This window comes from Lepisma saccharinum, chromosome 4 (genome assembly GCF_977018435.1).
Source record: "Lepisma saccharinum chromosome 4, izLepSacc3.1, whole genome shotgun sequence".
NCBI classification, from domain to species: Eukaryota; Metazoa; Arthropoda; class Insecta; order Zygentoma; family Lepismatidae; genus Lepisma; species Lepisma saccharinum.
In genome coordinates this window covers 78,023,005-78,048,082 of record NC_139232.1, presented here as the reverse complement: position 1 = coordinate 78,048,082, position 25,078 = coordinate 78,023,005, and the positions used below count along the sequence as shown (strand labels likewise).

General features: G+C 36.8%; 1 protein-coding gene across 4 annotated transcripts in view; it reads left to right on the top strand.

Moving 5' to 3' along the window:
* The first annotated feature begins 659 nt into the window (after positions 1–659).
* The window catches only part of LOC145986611 (uncharacterized), a 120,888-nt gene continuing 96,469 nt past the window's right edge, over positions 660–25,078 (top strand). For all 4 annotated transcript variants that reach the window (XM_083120830.1, XM_083120829.1, XM_083120828.1 and 1 more), the window contains exon 1: positions 660–890. In XM_083120830.1, coding sequence (XP_082976956.1) covers positions 759–890 — 132 coding nt within the window. In that variant the 5' untranslated portion in view covers positions 660–758. The remainder of the gene's footprint in view (positions 891–25,078) is intronic.

Sequence of the window (25,078 nt, the reverse complement as noted above, 5' to 3'; positions counted from 1 at the left end):
AGGCGAATACAGAATTTTTGGGAGGGGTCACAACACGAGCTGTAATCATGCATGCATATCACTGTGTGTATGTGTAGGCTATTTGTGCACATGAGGGCTTGCACGTAGAGAGGAAATGTGTACATGCTATCCCGCCCCGTACATAACCAGAAGACGTTCACAGGATGTACAGAAAACAGAAACGTAGCTAGGTTGATCGGTTTGGGGGGGCCCAAATGTCAGAAAAATTTCGATCAAATCATTAAGAAAATTAACAACAACCAACATTATGTATGTATATATATGAGAGTGAGATAGAGAGAATGAGAGACAGACAGACGTTGTTAAATTAAAAATCAACTCTCATATACACAGGCACGCCACTCACCATCGTACGCAGGATATTTTTCCGGCCGGTGAATGGATTTAAAACGTTTTTTCATGTCAAATTGGAAATGCACGAAAATGTCAAATCGAAATATAAACAGAACATAGAATGTAAAAATTTAAAAATGAAGATTTATTAGTATCATCTGTCGTGTATTCATGGGAACTGGAAAAGTTGCGTAACTGATATCCCATACCACAGATTACTAGTCCCATACTGTACCCATACTACAAATACAATAACGTTGGAAAAAGTCGACTGTGTTTTGTCTGACAGGGTCAGAAAAAAAAAGAAGAAGCAAAATACAGGCGGAAAAGTAGAAAAACAAATTGTTAACTGGCCGGCGTTGTCTATATCATAGGTCTTTATTTATTCGAAAGATATCTTCAGGATGAATGATGATAGTTCGCAAATTGTGTGCATGTTATGTTTTACCTCGGAGGACATCATAATTGATTTTTCCCATTTAAGGAATGACGAACAGCATTTCAGTGCAAAACTTGAAGCTCTATTTCCCAATTTGGTAAGTGCCGTAGATTCTGTGGTACTACTTTACTATACCGGAGACACCTATCAATGATTTATTTCGCAATTTTTTACATTGCTAACGTACTATTCTGCATTGCGGAACATTTCTTTAGGTGAAATAATGAATTTCTAACGAAAATATTGTCCATGTCGGTAAATTTCTCGTATCGGACAAACGGCTGAAATTTGCTAGTTCATTTAATTTGAATATTCGTACTTACGTATTCTGCATTGAGAAACATTGCTGAAAGTGGCATTTCGCTTATTTCACGGAAATAAGCTCTATTTGCGACATATCGAGTTTCTTTTTGCCTTCGGTAACACGCAAAATGGCGGTCACAGTTTCACTACCGTACTCGGCATGCAGTGTTTCCACCCCACTGCACACAAAAATACCTACGTAGCCCCACAAACCATTGACGCATAGCCCCACGAACCATTCATACATAGCCCCACGAACCATTTCCAGTAAGGTTAGGTTAGGTAGGGTCACTATAGGTTACAATAGTTAAAAATTGGTTTAGAAAGAAATATGCGTAGCCCCACACACCATTCTCGCATAGCCCCACGAACCATTGATGCATAGCCCCAGGAACCATTGGCACATAGCCCCACGAACCATTGACACATAGCCCCACAAACCATTTGCGGAAACGTACCTTCTTCAGTTACAGAAACACGTGTTTGGAAACACTGACCGGGATTACGTCATCACACACAGGCTACATCCACCTGGAAGTAAATGGATGCAAGAGCTTTCGTGCATCGGTCACACATTTATATCGAAAAATAGATGATTTACCGGCAAAATTCAATGAACGATGCGAGAAAACACTTCCCCGAACTTCCACAAGTCTAAAGAAACTGCATTCGGTAAGTAATTTCTCGTGTAAATTTGAAGAAATCCGGGAGCGATTTTACAATACAGGGAATTTCTCCATTTTGTTTGAAATTCGGCATACTCACTAATTTTGACCCCCTAATCACGAATCTGCAGTCAAAATTTGGCGCTCACACATGGAAATAGCAAAATAATCGAAATTAAGTTCTTATTTCCACACCCTCGATTTCCGAATTTCCCGCCGGTTCCGGGCTCCGCCCCTGGGGTAATCGACCTACCGCCCCCAACCGCTATTGCGGCCCCGCCTATATCTATAGACTCCCTGTTAAGGGCATGTTAGAAAGTGGCCGGATTCACCTGCCCCCAAATAAGCGCCAAATTTATACGTGAGCGCCAAATTTTAAGTGCAGATTCGTGATTAGGAGACCCAAATTAGTAAGTAACCGAAAATTCAAACAAATTGGAGAAATTCCCTGTATTGTTAAATTATACCGAAATCCGTTTGTCTGATACGAGAAATTTACCGTCTAGGTCTTACATTAACGAGTACTTACTATTGTTCCTTATTTCCCACAAACCATCCACGGGTAGCCCCAAAAACCATTGACGTTAGCACAAAAATTCACATTAGCCCCATGAACCATCACGGGTACGAGGTATGCCTACTAGGTTTGGTTAGGCCTGTTAGGTTACGTTCCATTAGCACTCCTTTTGTTCAATTTATCATATACGGACAATACGAGAGCATATTGTGCTCTCGTGCAAAATGCAAATGGCGGCAGCAGCAATTGCTGCTGCTACAAGATGACATGTCGAGGATGCGTCGTGAAGTTGTTACCGGGTGTGGAAGATGCCGTGGAATTGGTAACATTATCGTATGAGGGAAACGGATTCCTTCAAATTTACAGGAGAAAGTACTTACGGAAATCATTTTCTTTAGCATTGTGGAAGTTCCTGAATGTAGATTTGATCCATTTTAATGTGAATGCGTGTTGTTTTCTGCGAAAATCTCTGTCCGACACGCTGTTTCTGCTCCCGCCATTTGCTTTCTGCATGAGAGTGCAATGTTCCGTGTGTTAAGATGATGCAACCCTGTAGCCAGTGTTTCAGCCTCGCCGTGTTTTCACTAGAACATGACATGTCGAGTATTTTTAATTTTAACTATGCTTGCCTAACCTAATCTAACCTTATGGAAAATGGTTTGTGGGGCTAACATCAATGGTTTGCGACGAACTAACTAACTATCTAACTCTCTAGCCTTCTTAAACCCGAAGGTTCATGGCTGCAGCAACACAGGCCTTCCATCTGTCCCTATCTTGTGCAAGATCTATATACTCTTTTCCATCCCTACCGATTTCCCTTAGGTCCATCTCGACGTTGTCCCTCCATCTTCGTCTTGGCCTTCCTACTGGTCTCTTACCATCAGGTTTCCCAACAAGAATCCTGTAAACTCCTCTTTCCTCTACCATTCGTGCCACATGGCCTGCCCACCTAAGTCTTCTTGATTTAATTATTCTAATAATGTCTGGACATGAATACAAATTATGTAACCTTCTCCACTCACCTGTCTCCTCATCCCTTTTAGGTCCAAATATTTTCCTAAGGATCCTATTTTCAAATACTCTCAATTTATGTTCCTCTTTCTTGTAAGGGACCAAGTTTCACACCCATATAATACTACAGGCAAAATTACTGTTTTGTATATTTTAACTTTTAGTTTCTTAGATATTAAACGAGAAGACAAAAGTTTATGAAGAGAGAAGTAACATGCATTTCCTGAATTAAGCCTACTTTTTATTTCCTCTTTAATATAATTTTCATTTGTTAATATTACTCCTAAGTATTTGAATTTGGAAACTGTTTCAAACGAGTTGTTACCAATAATTAGATTTTGATTATTATCTAACACTTGGTTTCGGCCTGTAAGCATATATTTAGTTTTCTCTTTGTTAACTTCCAATCCTATCTCTTTAGCAGTTTTGAAAAATATTTTAGCATTATTCTTAATTGTATTCACATCATCCCCCAGTAAGTCTACATCATCTGCATATGCTAACAACTGAGTCACACCATTTAATTTTAGTCCTTCTTTAGTTTCTTTTACCTTCCTAACAGCATATTCTAAGGCAAAATTAAAGAGCAATGGAGATAATGCATCTCCTTGTTTTAACCCATCATGAATTGTAAATTTGTCAGACATATTAATACCCACACGAATTTTACTTTCTGTTTCACTGGTGCATACTTTTAACATACTAACAAGCTTCTTAGGTATTCCAAACTCTACTAATATATTATATAATTTATCTCTTTTGACCGAATCATATGCTTTTTTGAAATCAACGAATAGCTGATGGACATTTTGATTATATTCCCACTTTTTTTCAAGTGTCTGTCTGATGTGAAAAATTTGATCTGTAGTTGATCTGTTGCGTTTAAATCCACATTGATAATCACCTATAATTTCATTAGCATATGGGGTTAGTCTTGTTAAAAGAATGTTAGATAATATTTTATATGTTGTTGAGAGTAGAGAAATTCCACGGTAATTATTGCAGTTCATTTTATCACCTTTTTTAAACACAGGAACAATTATGGATTCTTTCCACTGTTGATGGATTTCTTCTTTATTCCATATTAAACCAATTAATTTATGAATTTGACATATTAATGAATTTCCACCATATTTAATTAACTCCGCTGGTATTAAATCAATGCCAGGTGCTTTGTTATTCTTTAGCTTTTTAATAGCATCTTTAACTGCAGTCAAGTTAGGTTCTGGAACTAAAGGTTCTGCTGTGTGTACTTCATTTACTTCTGATTTATCTCCTACATGGACATTTAAAAGGTCATTAAAGTAGTTCTTCCATCTATTTAGAATATCGCTTGGGTCAGCTAGAAAATCACCGTCTTTATCTTTTATCAAGTTTACTTTAGGTTGCCACCCCTTTCTAAACTCATTTACACCTTTATATAAATCTCTGATATTTTTATTTTTGCTGTTTGTTTCAATTTCGTTAATTTTGCATTTCAAGTAATCTCTTTTTTTACTTCTAAACGTGCGGTTAACTTCTCGCTTTATTCTATTATAATTGTTTAGATTTGTATCATCAGAGTTATTTAACCACCTAAGTCTAGCCTGATTTCTTATTTCTATTAGATTATGACATTCATTATCAAACCATGGCTTACTTTTTCTCGGTTTATGGTATCCTATACTTTCTTTAGCTGCTGATTCTATTGCATTACGTATGTGCTCCCAATTCTTATTTACGTCTGTTTCATTTATATTTTCATCATTATTTAAATCCTGCAAAACATCAAATCTATTTGACAGTTTAATTTGGTAATCTTTCTTAATTCTTTCATGGTTTGCGACGTATTAGCATAATTTTAAATCCGGGCACGAAAGTAGATATTTTCCGCTGAACAAGGTTGCAACACTGCATAAATCGACAAAACACTCTCAGAATGCCCCCTAAACAAGTACTGTCATGGCCATAATGTGTTACAGATTCGAAACAACAAGTAACAGTAAGTACTCGTAAATAGAAGAAATAGACATTTTCTTAGAAATGCATTATTTCACCTTGAGAAATGTTCCGCATTCAAAAATAACATGTTAGCAATGTAAAGAAGTCCGAAATATATGATTCGTAGCTGTTTCCCTCATACGATAATAGTATCGTGGAATTTGTAATTCGACACGGAATCTTGAAGAAAGAAGTGGAATGCAGGACGTGAAAGGTTAAAATTAAAAGAATTCCGTGTATTTTCTTTCATTGAGAAAAATCGATGTTGTCCGTATATGCTAAATTGAACGAAAGGATTGCTAATGGAACATAACCTAACAGGCCTAACCTAACCTAGTAGGCATACCTCGTCCCCATGATGGTTCGTGGGGCTATCGTGAATTTTTGTGCTAACGTCAATGGTTTTTGGGGCTACCCGTGGATGGTTTGTGGGAAATAAGGAACAACAGTAAGTACTCGTTAATGTAAGAAATAGACATTATTTTCGTTAAAAATTCATTATTTTACCTAAAGAAATGTTCAGCAATGCAGAATAGTACGTTAGCAATATAAAAAATTGCGAAATAAATTATTGATAGGTGTCTCTGGTATAGTAAAGTAGTACCATTTCTCCTGTAAATTTGAAGAAATGCATTTCGGGGATACTTGAATTTTACCATGTAAAACAGTGCGAAATAAATGATTTATAGGTGTCACCCCATAGTAAAGTAGTACCGAAACTACTTATGCAAATCACTTTCTGTAGCATTGTTGAAGTTCCCGAATGTATTCTCTGTCATCGTTTCATCTTTTTTAGCGATAATTCATGTTTTTATGTATAAAAATATCGCAATTGCCGTTGCTTCCATGTACTTCCTCTACGTGAACCGGATATTCCGTGCATTTAATGACGTAACCCCCCTGTCACTGTTTCCAACAACCCTGTTTTTTTTTTCAAGAAGATGACGTGACCCCAAATTTTAGCTGTGCTTGCCTAACCTAACCTTACCATGAATGGTTTGTGGGGTTACCCGTGCATGGTTCTACAACCCCAAATTTTAACTATGCTTGCCTAACCTAACCTTACCGTGAATGGTTTGTGGGGCTATCCGTGAATATTTATATGACCCCAAATTTTAGGTATTAGCATAATTTCAAATGTGGGGAAAAAATAGAAAATTAATAACACTGAAGTAGGTATTTTATGGTTTAGAAGGTTGGAAACACTGCATACCCACTCCAAATCGACAAATCACAAGCACGACGCACGATGATCCAGAATGCTTGTGCCATATTGTTTGTCACGCAAGCGAAAAAAGAAAAAAAAGGAACAACAATAATTACTTGTAATATGAAAAATTGATTATTTTTTGGTGAGAAATTGATAATTACACTTTATAGAATGTTCCGCAATGCAGAATAAGTAAGTAGCAATGTTAAAAAGGACGAAATAAAAGAGTTATTGGGGTTTTGACTAGATGAAAGTAGTAGTAATGACTAATTATCGTCGAATGTTGGAAATCATTGTCACACGAAATTTGAACCTTCCTTAAAGTAATGAGCACTGTTGGACTCAAAAAGAGTTATGTATGTTGAAAAAAATAACTTGAAAATTACCTTACACACTTCTCATGGACATAATATTCTCCGTCGACAAGGGACAGTAAATATCATAGCAGCGTGGGAATAAATGTAGAAGTAATTGGAACCTTAGTATGATGCATTTAGGCACTTTATTTAATGCTAAGGGAACCAAACCTAAACTGCCTAACCTAACCACAAAAGCATATATTGAACAAAATCTTAAGTAATCACTAAAACTCCGCAGTATGTGTCAACAGACATACATCGAAATCGAACCATGTCAAAATTGCATTCGTAGCATGATGAAATCTCAATGATACAAAAGGAACTTGGGCCCTGATTTCAATTCGGTGCTAACATCACCTATGTAAATTCAAAAAAAGACTTAAATTTTAAATTTACCACCGATAACCATTTTTATGTTTTAATAACTTTTAAAACGAGAGCTTAAAATGTTAATTGGAGCTTACGCCTCATGAAAATAAGACACCAAAAACAGGGTTATCACAGCACTTGATTTACGGCGATGCATTCTATGACCCAAGCAAATATTTAATCTCACTCTGATCAGTAAATTTTAGATTCATGGCACTGAATTCATGTGAATTTTACATTCACAATTCGTACAATTTCAATTGAATTCACATGATCCTTGAGTGAGGTGGAAATATGTTTTGAATTTTCTTTGTAGTTGCAAAAATCTTTAACTCAAGACATGCTCACATGCTTTTACTTACACTAAAGTTCACCTGTCATGTCACCATAAAGCACACATTCACAATTATGTAAATGTCGTGTGTGTGCATTTAGTAAGACTACATGTGAAGAGAAACCTAAATGTTCAAACGGGTTATTCATATTGTCCAACAGAGATTGAAAAAATTGCTTTTGAACATATGTTTTTCTTAGAACTCCGGAACTTCCATCCTCCTACGCTGTGATTCAATCATTTCAATGTTGCAAGAGTAGCCATATCAATTTCTTGCTTTGCTCTAAGAACTAAAGGATTTTGGTTTTGCATATACAATCATAGTACTTTCAGTACTTGTAGAGAGTGTTAAAATATAGCAGATTCCATCATAAATAGCTACCTTGTCAAATGTTTTACCAACCCTTCCAACCTGAACCTCCCACGAGACTATTAAGGACCATTCGACTTATTTTTTTAAGACACCACAAAACGCTACAGATCTCAACAAGATTTTGAACAGGATTAAACGATGAAGCGACTCAGCATACGTCTAAAGCACAGCCCAGTTTTAGTATTCGATGTATTAAAAGTACATGTGAACACCAGTCTAAAAAAATAGTGAGAGAGACAGCCAGGGTCACCAACTTTTCAGAAGTATTAGGTGGGCTCGGGCACTGGAATTATAAGTTTAAAAAAAATCACATAAATTATCGGTTGGACTCGGGCTCATATAAAATAGCACCACTGCACACAGCAGTTGCCATAAATTGCATAAGAAAATTTTTGTATGTAGCTATAGTCCGATAAACTTAATTGAATTCAACTGGAACACCATAAGTACGATATAATTTACAAGTGGGTTGGAAGTAATTATTCCTGGTTGAGATGTGTCATTCATAACCACAGATATGATGGTTCAGAATGGGCCCTTCTATCGTATCTGCAAATAAATTGATGCATGTTTATTAAGTACTTTCAAATTACAAACGTCTGATTTGCCATTATATCACATTCGAAATGAGCCCAAAACAAAGTCTAGAGCTTTATATGTTTTGGAATTGTCTGTTTTTTAAATAATCATAATTTCTAAAAAAAAAATAGAAATATAATGTATTTCTGTACACTTTCGATTAAGAAACAAGAAATCTGTGTGCGCTCTTCTAAAATGTTCGAACATTTTGTGTGTGTAGAACGAATTTTGTACCTCCCTGATGAAAAATGTTCCTGTGCCAGTGAATGCATCTATGCACCAGAAAAGTTTCAGCCACCCTCTCCCCCACCCTGAAGAAATCCTGCGTACGCCGGGGGTTTTAACAATTGCATACTACGTACTTGCTTGACGAATGGGTTTTCACTTCTGTATACTCCTACAAGGTTCTTCTCCTGCAACCAGCCATTAGTTTACTGTTGTCTTGGTTGCATGTGTGTCGTGCGAAGGGGTTTTGTAGTTAGGTTAGGTGAGTCAGGTTTAAGGCTCTTATTATCAAAGTAACATCTCAAAATGTTTTCACAGTTATGTTAAGTGGGCCAGATTTGGGACTCTTAGCATTACAACAATTTCCATAAATGCTTGCAACACCTCAAGCATGACACCCCTTCAGTAGAATACTTCATTGTTCTTCCATGAAACTGAAAAGAATCATTAAACATTCAGAACTGTTGCCGCTAAGAGTCCAAACTGTTGCTAACAAGCTAATACATAGTACACTTCGCAACATCGTATTTGACCGTCCTCAAAAATTTCAAAGTCGGGAATTTGTAAATTTGGCAGCATAGCACTTCAGAGCCAACTAAGAATAGCCAACTTTGCAACATTTCTTCTTCCTGAAAGAAAACGCTCGTGATTTTTTTTTCATTCTTTCACATTCCATAAAGTAAAGATACCCTAAGGCAGTAATAAAGTATATGAGTAGACAAAAAAATGTTAAGTAGAAATACGAATGTTGAAAATATTTCAAGATTCTTCGTTCTGAATTTGAAAATAGCAAAATGTATGTGCATTGTGAAACACTGAACAAGTTCTCATCCACTTGGAGAGAATTGCGGTCTCATTTGAATGCAAGAAGGCAAATTTATGATGATTTTATGCGAAATGTTTAGTAAAGATACCTTGCACAACACCAAACGATTCTGCAGAGTGTGCCTTTCCTTGGTTCTTGGCGAGAAATGGTTCGAAACTCCGGCACAATGTTGATTCAACTGAGATTAACGTGTTTTACTGAGATTTCTGTTAGCAATCTCCTGGAGTAGTTGGTTAGATGACAAAACTTTCATTTTTTTACTGTTTTCGTCAAGATCGAAACATCGTAGGTTCAAATCCCACCCTTTCCTTATTATTTTTTCCTTTAATTTACCGAGTACAAAGTGTTCTAATAACGTAATATAATATTTATTATATGATATTACTGTAAATATTTATGCAATGCATGCTCAGAGGCGGCGATTGGGTTTCAAAACTGTTGGGCAAGGTGGGGGGAGGGCAAGGACAGTTTCTTTCCCTTGGTAGATAATGTTTAGCATAGTGCTGGGTCATCTGCCCCTCCACACTCCATAATCGTCGCCACTGTGCATGCCTCAAGTAATGATTCTACTAATGTTTTTAATGTTTCACTGATTGGCAGGATTTTAGGAAATACTTTTCCTTTCATTCAGCTGTTATATGTTAACACATATTACAAACTTACATGTCAACTTTCTGCATCCGGAAATGCTGGACATAAATCGCATAAATATCAACGGGAATATCCAAGAAACGTAGATAAGCATTCTCGTTCAAAGCCGTTTACTTCCCGAAAAAGATTTTGCAAAGAAGTAGGTTTGAACCCATGACCTTCCATTCCATAAGCACACGATCCCCCTACACACTGCGGTTCACGTTATTTTATGCACTCGGTTCGGATCCCACTTTAAACTGTAAGTCCAGTCCTGATTAGCCTTACTAAGCATAAAGTTGACTTAAAACAACAAATCAACCAATTCATCTCCTTTCAGAGTAGACCTTCTATGATACTGTAGTCGGCCAGCATTCAAAAATACAGTTCTGCTTCGCGTATACCAGAGTGTAATTGCATTTAATGTTGTGACTAATTTTACTTTAAAACTACAGATTAAAGCAATAATAGTGTCCAGAAAAAGAACCTCAAAGTAGATCTTCACACAAAGTATTTTAATCCATTGCCAAACATTCAGTTAAGAATAATATTATGCTTTTCCATTGACCGTATTTTCGATTCATGGTGAATTTGCTAAAAGGACCATGTCAAGACATCTAAATATGTAAGTTTTACTAGTAAATGCATTTAAAATGCACGAAACAACAGGGGATGAGAAAAATAAACCTAAAAAATAAGTAAAAATGCAACAAAAACTGTTAAAATACTGTCAAATAAATTAAAAGCCAAAAAAGGCCGAAAAATGGAAAAAAGAATGTAAAATAGAAAGTGTTTTCCGGCTCTAACGGAAGGGAAACGGACATAATATCAGGTTTAGCATTGTTTTCAGGGTCAGAAAAAAAGTTGATTTTTAATCAACTTCCGGACCCTAATTAGTAATTATGACCATTGAAAAAGTTGGAGGTAGCTTACTTAAAATTTTCTTGCTGAGGGATCGTATCGTCCCATATCTCCACTTCATAATAAAGAAAAACATGAAGTTCATATTTCGCTGCGAGACGGCGTAGGTTCGAATCCGGCTCTGGTCGGAATTTATTCGGCCTGCGTATAGGGCCGGTGGCAACCCACCATCGTGAGGAAATTGGGGAGCTCCGAGTGAGTGAGCGTAATTCGGTCGCGAAGTCCTACAACGGCTGGGGGTCGGTTGGGCTTACCACCTGTCTCCCTAGTCTGGCTGCAGATCTCCACGCCCCCTTGGTGGCTCGCGTGGGAGGGAGGCCAGCAGTCGGTAGGTAAGCCTTGGCCCGATATTGGGCTGTTGCGCTATTGGATTATTATCAAGTTCATATTTCGAAAATGACTTGGAGTTTTCCACCACGAAAATATGTTTTTCATAGTTTGATGTTCGTTAGTATTATCTTTCTAGGTTTCCATTGTTTTAATTTCACACATATTTTATATTTCATACGTTCCTCTCTCTTTTCATACAGTCTTTGGAAAAAAACTGAAGTTTCTTGTCAAACGAGGTCTGGTTCAAATGACTCCTTTTCGCTCTCCTGTTCCTACTTTAAACAAACAACAAAATAATTCGTAACTAAACGATTGCTTGTTCAAAACACGGAATTTTTACACAATTTACAAAATATGACAAAACGCCAATAGACATGTTCATCATTTATCCCTTTCAGCGTTTCTCGATTTTATCTGAATTCGTTTCCTCATGACCATGAAAATTGCCATGAGGAAATTATAGATATGACATTATATGGGAATTGGTTTCTTCAAACTGGTAGCAAATTTTAACATGAGCTACCTGGAAAAGAGGTAACGTGCTTGATTCTTACGAGGGAGGTCCAACAAGGCAGGATTTTTTTCAGGAGTGTATCGTTGGGTGTAAAGTTTATCCACTGTGCTAAGAAGTTAACATTGGTCTCTGTATTTCACGAGAGGAAAGGAAATAGTAAGAGAAAGTTATTTCGATGATAGGAGGAAGTCACATGCCACGTGGAATGCGCAGAATCAAGTTACGTAGAGCTAAGTCTGTAATGGTGGTTTCGAATATTGCGAAGTTAGTGCGGAAAGTTTGTTATATCTGATACTCGTACTTTCTGTTCAAAGAAGTCAAACATTTTAGATACAAAGCAGTGAGGAATTAACGATCATTATGAGGTTTTGAATTTTTTGTTTGTCACTCACTATATAAATACTTATTAGTAGTTTCTTATCGAATCGGCCTTCGTCGCACTAACAATTTATTTATGTTAATTAGCGATTTACTATTAGTTTTAGATGCATGGTAAGATGGTGGTGAGAGGATTGACAACAGTCATTACGAAGGAACGGACATAAAATTACCAATCTTAGCAATTTGAACTCATTAAACGCTCTCCTTCGTTACAGCACTACATCACTACAGGGTGGGAAATAACCTTTTGCTAGGGGTCCACAGTAAAAAGTAACAACAATTAAGAAATTATGGTAATACCAAATGTTTACTACGACAATTGTGGTTACAAAAACAAAATTAAAAGTTAGTATGTCCGCCGTTTGCTTCTCTCACAGCACGAAGACGATCAGGGTAGGAGCTCAGAAGATTCGCAAACAGTCCGTATTCCATTCCATGTTAAGGAGGACTTGTTCCAGATGTGCAAGGAGTGTTGGCCGGGAATAGCGGTCCGGTCCGCGTTCCACTATCATCAAGGACTCAACTGCGTCCTTCAGAATAGCCCCAAAATGCTCCGCTGCATTCAGGTCTGGTGATGCACCCGGCCATTCAGAACTGCTGAAGAAGTCAGTGCCACTTCGCCGAAGAAGGTCTTAGTTTTAGCACTTGCCTTGAAGCAAGGTGCTTTGTCGTGAACTAACTTTTAATTTTGTTTTTGTAACCACAATTGTCGTAGTAAACATTTGGTATTACCATAATTTCTTAATTGTTGTTACTTTTTCCTGCAGACCCCTAGCAAAAGGTTATTTCCCACCCTGTACTTAACATAACTGTGTATCTTTTTTTAGTATATCGAAATCAAATAATTAATATTTTAGGTGTCAGTGAAGAACAAACGATACGTAACTTAAATAACATTACATTTTGCATCCTGAATACATATATGTGATTTGTGAATTAATCATAATGTGTGTGTTAACACAACATATGAACAATAACTAAAAAGAAAAGTTTTAACTTTAAATCCTGGAAATCTCCAACTTCTAAGGGGAAATATGTGCAGAAGGGACGTCCCTCAAGTGTGCATCGGATTCATTTTTTTTAATATTCTAATATCAACGGTATCTGTTCAGCAAACAAAAAAGAAAAAGAAAGAGGAGAGGGTGGGATTTGAACCCGCGACTTTCACGCTTGATGAAAAATAAGGATAACAGCGCCTAACCAACTGTTCTACGTTAACTTAATGACATTATACCCTTAAAAACATGTTGACGTTTATGAAGACTCCCACCTTCCTGTGTTTCGAGCATATTTTCTCGATAAGTCGTGTAAAATATATGTTTTTGAGAACTGTTCGATATTATGCAAGGTATTGTAAATAAAATGTTGCATAAACTCCTCACAAATTTGCTTCTTTCTGCAGAAACTTGATGGCAATTTCCTCCAGGTGGAGAAAAACTCTGTTCAGTGTTTCAAACCTCCCAAATTTCAAGTCAAGCAAGCAGAATCGTAAATATCCTTAATGGTTCTTTTTCCAATTTATTATTTCTGTTTGATTGTGTATTATAATAGCGGTTTATACTTTCTAAGTTCCATGTTAAATTGAAAACCTATCACCGCAACGTTTCTCGTCTAGTGGAAGGACCTACTCAAAGTTGGCTACTCTCACCTGGAGTTGAAGTGCAATGTTGCTAAGTTTACGATTTCGGGACTTAGAATTCTTTCGTGGCGGTCAAATAAGATGTTGCGAAGTGTACTATATGGAAGGAAAAAAATCATTCTCCAGAAAGCATGCAGTAAGCAATCACTATGCCTCTGAAGTATATGACATAAATGGAAATCAAATCATGTGAAAAATGTCTGTGCAGCATGACAAATTCAGAATAAAACATTCAGAACTTGAGCCCTCCTAGCCAGGGTTCGCCAAGAGTGATTTTTGAAATGAAGGAACGTCATAGAGGTGTATACAAATGAAGATTGCATTTGAGATTCTTAGAATCAGGGTGGCGACAGACCTGTCAGACCAGCAAATCACTTTCTTCAAGAATTGACTTTTCTCTGCCAGCCCTGCTAAATTTTCACTTTTCATCTACTGGTTTATATGAGGGGTGTCCAGAAAGTAATTTCCAGTTAGTAGAGACCTTGATTTTTCGCAAACGTGAAAACCGTGAAAAATGTTAATTGCTGCGAAGTTGTGTTTATGAATGTGCAGTGATGTCTGGACACATTTCTCCCCCGTTAGAAATATCGAAATTACGTGGATTTGGCATAAAATGAGAATTGTTGGTGTTTTTGGCGATTTTTTAAACAAATGTCCTAAAACAACCAAAAATTCCGTGAAATCCAACATTTTTGTCTTAAAGAAACAAAGTGTGCCATATTTGTGTACATAGAACATGCAAGTTTTCCAACATTTTATTCAAGAGTAAATTATATTGCTTGTTATACATGAAATAATTCCGACATCCACATTAAATCGTTTATTTCCCACAATTTTTTCAACTTATATCAAAACAATTTGCATCACAGAGCAAAGTGGCAGGGATCTAACAGGAGATCTAGTGCGTATCTACCTTCACACAGGAGCCGCATCTTCAGTATTTGTCGTGCGAGATGTGTTTTGAATTACCAAGATAAGTGCGCACCATTGGCATTTGTCGAGCGAGAAATAAGGGAGCTCAGTCGTTAAGGCATCTGCCTACCATACGAGAGACCCTGCTGGGGAGAACTGGGATCTTTTCCACCTGTTCAAACTGCTCAGGTACCCACCCAGCATCGTATCAAGCAGGTACCTGGAGTAAACTTTGGGCGGTAAAGGTTGCCAGGAGCATGGTGCTGATCACATCACCCCCACCTTCGGCCGTGATCAAGAAAGTGTGGGGCACACCCCCTAGATGCCTTCATGGCTTGGTGCTAAGCACAGGGGAGCACTTAACTTTTACTTTCTCAATAATCTGTTCTAACATATCAAACTGTCACGAAAATATGTAGATGATGTGACCTACAATTTAAAGTAATAGTTTCAAAGTACAATGGAAGTATTAAGTTTTGGTATATTTGGCAGAAAAATGTTCTGAAACAAAAACGTGAATTTTGGGAAAAATAACACTAACAAGTCAAAAGAAAAAATGCCATTTTTTGTACCATAATGTATCGGTATCTGTCACGTGAGATTGATTGATTTAAAATTTTTGGGTGCCTCGCCACTAATGGTCATTATGCACCCTTCAGTATATGCGAGGAAAATTCCATCATCTAAAACCTTTACCTTTAAATTAAAAAGGGGGTATGGAAAATAACTTTCTCAAAATAACTTCCAGGATACCATACTCTCACAAAGAGGCGTAGGCCATGTGACTTACAATTTGAAACAGTAGTTTAAAAACACAATGAAGGTATAATTTCAGTTATTTCCAGAAAGTGCACTAAAATGGAAATGTGAATTTTGGGGAAAATAACACAGAATAGTAAAAAGTAAAAAAAATCACCAATGTGAAAGAAAAATCAAGGTCCCTACCGATTAGGCATAAATAAAACAAGAATATCAGTAGTAATTTATTGCATTAGTAACAGTGAGTCCTAACCTACTTTTCGGCATAATCACCAACGTTGTTCTGGCATTTGTCTTAGCATGGCACTAAATATTGTATACCCATGGTATATGTGTCTGACAGCAAAGACTGGAACTATCTCTACTGCAGTGTAGCTGTTAAATCCTTGTTCTGCCAGAAACCTCTTCACTTGAACAAATAGATGAAAGTCGGTACATGCAAGGCCAGGGCTGTACAGGGATTGGTCCAAGATCTCTCACCTGAGGTGATGCAAAGGGCCCACATGTACTTAGCTGTATGGGGTTGTGCACATTCGATTGACCTTCTGTGAATTGTCTGCACCATCATCTGACCATACTATCACTCACGACATCAGGCCTGCACACCTCACACAATTGTTGCTGGCTCTGTGCCAAATTCTGAGCGTGCAAAAATCTGATTACTATGCGTAAGCTACATCGCAGTTGGTGGGAGACTGTATGAGAGCTGCAATCTTTAACTTAAAACTGTTCTAAAACTGCTGCATTGCGATTTTACCAGATAACAGCTACATGCCACTTCTTCCTGCCCTCATGTGTGTGTCGCTCTCCGACCACTAGTGCTGTGTATAGGCCCCGTTGGAGCTTCATTCAGGATGCCCCTCGTATATGAGCTTTCAGAAGCTGTTATTAACAGTGTGTTCCTGTTTTAATGTTTTGTTAGCTAAATAAGGTACCTATACAATGCAATTCTATAAATTGCTTGCGTTAAATTTCCAATACCTAGATACCCTTTTCTGCATGTTGTCAGTTTCACAGTACTTCACTTGGATATACTGCACTGAAGCAGTAATCCCATTGATAATGTAAGGAAATATACCACTTTATTTTGTACAATTCAATTGTTTCACTTATATGAAAGTTGCTTGCTTTACAGAGAAGAGAGAAGTAGTTTTATGCATCGAAAAATGATTCAGACCTCATGGTTCTTGCAAGCAGAGGGTTCCAAACTTCAGTGGAAATAGGAACATATAATACAGAGAATCGATAAGGAGACTGATAAATTACAAAATGTATTTCTTAATCAATCACTCTTCACTCTAATCTCATTTAGTTGTAACTTTATAAAAATAATCAAGTATTTTATATTAAACATTGGCCACGGTGGCTCAGTCGGTAACGTGTCTGACTACCATGCTAAAGGTCCCGCGTTCGATCCCCGGCAGGTTCAAATCCGGGAACTTTTCCAACGATGGAAGTGGCCCCGGCACCCACCCAGCGTCGAATAACATGGGTACCTGGGGGAAACCCTGGGGGGTAAAGGCAGTCAGGGGCGTGATGCTGATCACATCACCCCCACTCACGACCGGATCAAGAAAGTGTGGGTCGTTACCCCCACACCCCCTATATGCCTTCATGGCGTGGTGCTAAGCACAGGGGAACACTTTACCTTTTTTTTTTATATTAAACTTACTGTGTATGATAAAATTCCATAATCCTTCCATAGCTTGTGAATTGTAATCATTTTCCAAATTCACTATTTTGCAGTTTGAATTCAAATCATAGAGAATAGAGAAATTAAGTCAATTTCATAGAAGATAATATTGGTACTTATCAAATCCATACCTGGATCTGTATGAGTTTATTATTTCCATTTGCAAAAACATCCATTTACTTTATTTTTTAATTGTCAGGGAAAAATGTAAATTTTGTCCTGGAAAATCTTGAAAAGGCAGAGAATTTTATTTCTGCTTGTTCGTAGCCACCCTGTAGAATACAATCACGACTGTCATTATAACTTGAGATTAATTTTGCTATTTTAATGCACAACACTTGTAATATTGAAATGAAGTAGAATGAAATATCAGAGCTCAGTGCACCAATACAAACTTTTAATCTTTATTAAGAAGTTACTTAGGCCTATATTAAGTTGTAGATTCTACGGGTACTTTAGACAAAAAATTCCAATATGTATGTTAAACCAGGGGTGCCCATCCCCCAAGCCCCATGATGCACTCCCCCTCAAAGGGTAGAACACCCCCCCATTTATGCTGAATTAATTACTCAAATTATTTTTGTCAGAAAACTTTTTCTCATTTAGATCATTCGGCACCCATGGCCGACTCCCGCCGCCCCTAGCTACAGCTCTAAACGTGACGAGAAGTAGAAAAGCAGATAATGCAAGTGAAGCAAGCAAGAAAATTTTACAAAATGAATTTTTATTTGCATAAAATTTGAAATCGAAGGGGTAATTGCTCCTCTGTGCCTCCCCTGCAGGTGCCCTTGGCCGTCAATGTTTGTCCCCCTTGCTTCCCTAGAATTGACTTCCGTCAAAGGTGGGGGGGGGGGGGGGGTAAGGGCAATGGCCCCTGCTCCCTGTGGTTGCGTCAATGTATAATGCAGACATATTTAAGCAATATATGTTTACTTTAGATACTTTAGGCTCACTGCCATTGTTAGTCAACCTTATTCTGCACAGTTTGTCTGCTCGACTAACCTTGTTATAATGTGAATACCATGCCCTCCCCCAAAACTAAAAATCAATAACAAGTCAATCAAACGATACGATCCCCCCATTTTTGTGTGAAGATATATACAATTGGTATAAAATTTTGTAATAGTGGGTAGGTTGAACGGCAGTTACAAATGTGAATTATTACATGTATTCACATTTTATTTATAAAAGCTCGACAAAACCCAATCAAACCTGAAAAAATCCAATTAAACCTGAAAAAAAAATGATTAAACCCACCTGGGCCATCACCCACTGAAACTCAAGGCCATTTCGGTCAACAACCTCCCCCTCATGACATAGTGATAAGCAGACCCTTGGGGGTCAAGGAAATGAGGGTGGAAATTCTCCACACCCTACAAAAGTGCTACTTAGTTGAGCTTCTAGCTGTGTACTGTGAACGTGTGCTTTTACAGGTAAATGTGCTTTCGCCTTACATTTAGTGTTTTAGTTGGGTTTTTCTTGTTTTTTGTACAAGAAGTAAACTTTTGATGGCATCATGCCATTTCGTAGTTGTGTGCCATATTGTAAAGGCAATTACGACAATGAGTCAACAGTGACAATGTTTTTGTTTCCAAACCATCCAGAAAGCCGAGAAAAATGGATTAGAGCTATCTACAGGAAATATTTTTCACCAACAAAAGCTTCCAAGGTAATTTCAAATAGCTAGTATAAGATGCATGTTTTGTTTGAAATGGTGTTTGCAAGTTGCCTTTGTATACTCCTAAACAGCTAGCAATTCCTCTCATTCATTTAAAATTATTACATGAGTAATTAACTAGACAAGAATCTATGTTCTATTCATTGTTATAGACAATACTACTTTTCTGTAGACGTAGCTCTCTCTATGATAATCCTCCATTTGCACATACTTTACACTACATTATGCTTAACTTAAATAAACGGAAACTCACCCTTGATATGTTTTTCTCTTCTCTCTAATATTTAGTTGGGTATCTGTATCACTTAAAGACAATCTAGAATAATTTTGTACTTTATAAAAATGATACGTTGCTTTTCAGACTCTCTAGGTTAATCACGATGATGAGTACAAACAGTGAATTGATGAGATATATCAACAAACAAGCAGAAGTGCTTATGAAGCCAAGGACAAGTCAAACTTTTCCAATTCGAGAAGAAACTGAGAATGAGACATTCATTTCAAACTTGTGGCGAAACAGAGAACGGCTCAACATTTTTGCAGTTTGAAAAGAGACTGAGAACGAGACAAACAATTGCAATTTGAGACTAAACCGAGAGTGAAACATTCATTTCAAACTATCTCGATGTGAAACCGAGAAAGACATTCGTTTCAAACTATGAAAAAATCTAGAACTATACAAACATTTTCAACTTGATACGAAACCGAGAAAGACATTCATTTCAAACTATGAAAAAAACCGAGAACAAGACAAACATTTTCAACTCTATACCAAACCGAGAAAGACGTTTCTTTCAAACTATGAAAAAACTGAGAACGAGACAAACATTTTCAATTCAATAGGAAACCGAGAAAGACATTCATTTCAAATTATGAAAAACCGAGAACAAGAAACATTTTCATCCTGATACGAAACCGAGAAAGACATTCATTTCAAACTATGAAAAAACCGAGAACGAGACAAACATTTTCAACTCTATACGAAACCGAGAATGAGACAAACATATTCAACTCGATAAGAAACCTAGAAATATATTCAATTCAATGTATGACAAAATTGAGAACAAGAAACATTTTCATCTCGATACGAAACCGAGAAAGACATACATTTCAAACTATGAAAAACCGAGAATGAGACAATCAGTTTCAGCTCGATAGAATGAGAGATTCATTTCAAACTTGTGACGAAACCGAAAATGAGACAAACATCTTTGCAGAAGAAAGAAACTGAGAACGATACAAACATTTTCAGCTTGATACGAAACCGAGAAAGACATTCCTATCAAACTATGAAAAAAATGAGAATTTAATATGCTTTTGATGTAATTGTATCTTACTTATATTGTGTAATTGTGCTTTATTTTTGTGAGGGGCTGCTCACTGTAGGAGGGAGGAATCTTTGCGTTTAATTGTGTGAGATTATTCTGAGATTCTAACATTTTGCTTAGAGGTGATTTATTTTTTATTTAATCTGCTTAGTTTTAATGTAATTGTAGCTTACTTACATTATGTGTTTTTGCCAGTAAATTTGAGAATGAGCTCATGAAAATGTGTGTCAACGACAATGAAAGAATAAACATACATGCCTTAACTTGTTTAAATTAATAGCTGGCTGAAAATCAGTATATCCTCCTCAATTTTATCTATTAATATTTTTCTTTCAAATGCGGTTGAATGCTAAGATCAAAATGCAAAGAAATGTGTGTACATAAATGTAAATCACTACATTTGGAAGAAAAAATTAGATGTTCGAACTTATCTAGTACAATGTACGTATATATTACTTTATATTTTGGTATATTAAAATAATTGACTTTCAGCAGATTTGTAGTATATCCTTATTTACTATTCTTGTTTAACAACATTCTGCTCAACATTATGTAGTAATTCTTTCCCGCTGTAGAAGCAATATCGTGAACTGCTGAGAAACGAACAGCTCTGGCTACTGCTGGAAGGGTCGGATATGCGTGACGTCACGTGGCAAGGGAGTGGCCTTCTAGCTCTGGGGGGTGATGGCTGGGCCTAGGTGGGTTTTTTTTTTTTTAAAAGAAACGGGTTTTTTTCAAACCCTGCTCCTAGCATTTAAAAAAATGTACATAAATGCTTACATCTCATTACGTAATATGCAATCTCAAGTACAAACCATTACCACTTTCCTTGGTAAATGTTTTGCTATTTGCGGTCTTGTTTTGGCTCTAAGAGTCCTTGAGAAATTTATTTTATCACGGTTCTGTGCAGCCATGTGCCGCAAACAGATTGTTGCCATTGGTATTTGATTATTTTTATCAGATAACATGATCATGATAGCAGAAAAGCCAACTGGATGAAAACCCTTATATTAACTCTCTAGCTAAATTCATGCATTCTTGAATGGTATTTACAGGTAGGGTGAATTTTTCGGAAGAAACCACGATTGTCTCTGAAGCTCTGAACAACCAACAAATGATTAAGAGACAATTCCATTCTCTTGTCATCCTTAACAAATGGTGTCATCAAGGATGTATTTAGGATACTGAATATTAAATGATGAAAATATTCTTATTTAGCATATTTTGTGTTATGAGGGTTATTTATTTTCTTGGAAATTACTGGCGAAGACAAGGATTAGATTGGGATCATACTTATAATAATACATGCAAATATTAACCAGAAACTTTACTTTTCGTCAACTTGATCTAACATTATTATTATTATTATTATTATTTGTTGAATAAATATTCAATTCTTTATCTATTTGACATAGGCTAACTTTCCTTGGCAGTTATATTCAAATTTTGGTGATATAGACTACATGTAAGCTAGATAATGAATACGTGTGATTATGTCTCTATTCTCAAGCAGTCTTTTTTACCTTAATATTACTTTAATATAATTCTTTTAATTTAAACATTATTATTATTATTATTATTATTATAATACTTTATATACTTACTTATATATACTTTATATATTTATTATTATACTTTATATAATTATTATTATTATTATTATTATTATTATTGAGACACTTGGTTCGGACCACATACAAAATATTTTTCTAGGTACATGTCTGTCGGGCATTAGAGTTGGAAGTGGTCAATAAAAAACCTGTTTTCTTTTTAAAAAAAGAAGTTTCAAATCAGTGAAAGTACATGTGCTGTCAGAATTTGTTACATGATTTTCACTTATCTCTCTACTGTGAAAGACACTAATTTCAAAAATTATAATGCAACTTACAACATAGCCTAAATTCATGGCTAGACATAAGCACTGGTTTCAAAATGCTAGTTTTTTTTAATGGTTGCTTTTTCTAAGTGTTATCTTCATATTTCAGTAGGCTTATTAGATATATATCTATATAATATGTACATTCACATAACTAGAGCAGTTTTGTATATTTTTGAAAATAGAATCTACAATGTAGAGTGTAAATTAATTCTTAATTTTCCTTGAAGTGGCAAAGAGATCTTGTTAAGCAATAGAGAGAATTGAGACTGAAGCAACAAGCAACACACAATTGGGTTACATCGAAGTGACAAGCAATATGCGCCCCATCAGTCTATAAGTAAGCATTCATCATGCATGTGTGAAGAAGACCGAGACAACACGATGCATGCCATTGAGAAAACGGCTCAGGCCAAGTGTGACGTACGGTGTCACTTCGGTTTGAAAGGTTACATTTACCTCGGAGGGTTAACTTCCAAGAGACACTTTGTTGCTTTGGTCTGTTAAAGAGGGTATACACACATTTATGTAATAAGTATACTTCTTCATACATGTGAATAGTAAAGGTTTTAAATTGTCCTGAAATATCCAATGGTTTGATGTTAACATTGTTTCATATTTCATGACATTAACATTTAAATTTGACATGAGTGTCACAAACATGCAATAGTTGTTTTAAGACTATTTTATTGTTAGGATGTGCTAATCAGGACTGGATGTACAGTTTCAGAATAGAAGCTGAACCACTATGCAATATGTCTCCACTGGGATTGAGCCTCTTGATTGCAAAATATCAGCGTTACTACTGTGCCATCATTGCATACTCATACATACACATGTGAAAAACAAATGAGTAAGGAGAAGAAATGGTTCATATCTGTCTCTTGGCTGTTACACTATATAAAATTATTTAGTTGCAAAATATGCATCACAAACTTCAATCTCAATTCATCACCATTCATTCTCATCTTCATGATTAGCCAAAAATGGCAAAAGGAAAAAAAAATAAAACAAACCAATCAAGCTGCAATAGCAGGAACATAGATGGGTATGAAAGTGTTATTTCTAAATTGTATTTTTTTATTTAGAAACATTGTCATTCTAATTACTAAAGTGCGGATCAATATGCACTAAAAAAGTGGAAAATATGCATGCATCTATGCACTAAAAACAAGTAAAATATGCACTCAAATATTCAAATTATGCACTAAAGGAAAAATATAGGCACAAAAAAATTCTTCGAAATACATTTATTTTTTAAAGTACTACACACACATAGTGACCATTGAAGGTAATGACGAAGTAACAACAGCTTCCATGTCAAGTAAGGTTGCAAAATCTTGTATTAAATTGAATTTTCTATTTCCATTTGTTAAACACAATATAACGAAAATCGTTAAGTAGTTTTGAATTTATGTAAATTGCAGTGCACTACAACATTGGTTAGAGTGAAATTTTTCCGTTTATCAGTTAGTTTATCCTTGTATGAAGAATAGGTGCTCTCCACACTACAACTTGTCACTGGACAATATTTCAATGCAGCTATGTCCTCTGGCGTGAGATCTTGTAATACAGGTTGTTTGCTTTATATCCGACCATTTTTGACGGGTACTCACCTTAAGAGATACCGTGCCACCACCACCGATCATGTTCTATTGGACCCCCAGCATTGTGGACTATTGCCCGGCATCACAGTTTCCATTGCAGCAAGCTCTGGTGCAAGACAGGCATGGGAATTCTGACCCACTCCTCCCTGCAAGCTTTCCATGGACCATCCAGGGTGTCGCATGTGGCGATATTGACATCGTTTCAACAGTCCAAATGCGCAAAAATCCATTGGACTGACATCTGGGCTTTTCACAGGAATGTCTTCAAACGGAATGACACGAATTCCTAATTCCTCTGCCATTTCCTGATAAAAACGTTGTGATGTTCTGACGGTATGACTCGAAGCCTTGTCCATATGGACCATCACCTGGTTTGCGTCCATTCCATACAATTGTGGGATGTCTCTGCGATAGATAGGTGTCAGAATGGGAGTCTTGGAAGTATCTGGCATTGACCTTCACGTTTATGTCCACCTTTCGTATCATCAACTTACCCTCATATCCGAATCCCTTCACAACCATAAAGCCACGAGGGAAACTTTCCCTGCACTGACGAAACAAAGTTGCTGCGCCCCTTGCCCTCAATATCACGGTATGTGATTGCCCGAATGTGATCACCAGCAGTGACACTTTGCTTGCAGCCCTTCTCCTAGTGGTTTTCGCGGGTGAATGTTTCGCAAGGAGAGCCTGTTTTGTTCAACGGGCCACAATAACTTTCGCAGTAGTCACCCTGAGTGTTAACCCATTATCCCGACACTGTTTCACAATGCATACGTATGAAAACTTAGCATGGAAAGGGCCATTACGTAACCCTCCCAATACCAGTTGATTTTCGGTGCCATTTGATAACATTCACTACCAACACTCACGCACCTACAAGGTCAGACACAACACTGCTCCCGCCAGCAGACCCATAGTTCCAGCATGATATGCCAAGTGGCAGCACCGAATCAAAAATGGTTGGATATAAAGCGAACAACCTTCTGTAGTTCTAAAAACAGAGAGACCAAGTTAAGTATAAAAAAGAAAAAAAAAATATACTTACTTCCTTACAGCATACTCTGCAAAAAATCGCTCTCCCCTCTGTTTGTAAAGTAGGCTCTCCTATAATCCACTGTTTCAGTAAAACAATCTTCGATGATTTTTTCTTCGGCATCTTCACACAATGCAAACTACACTAATTCAACGGAGTACAGACTGTTTACGAGCAAAAATCTCTGTTGCCTAATATAGGCCAAGGAAGAAGGCCGGGGGAGGGGATGTATG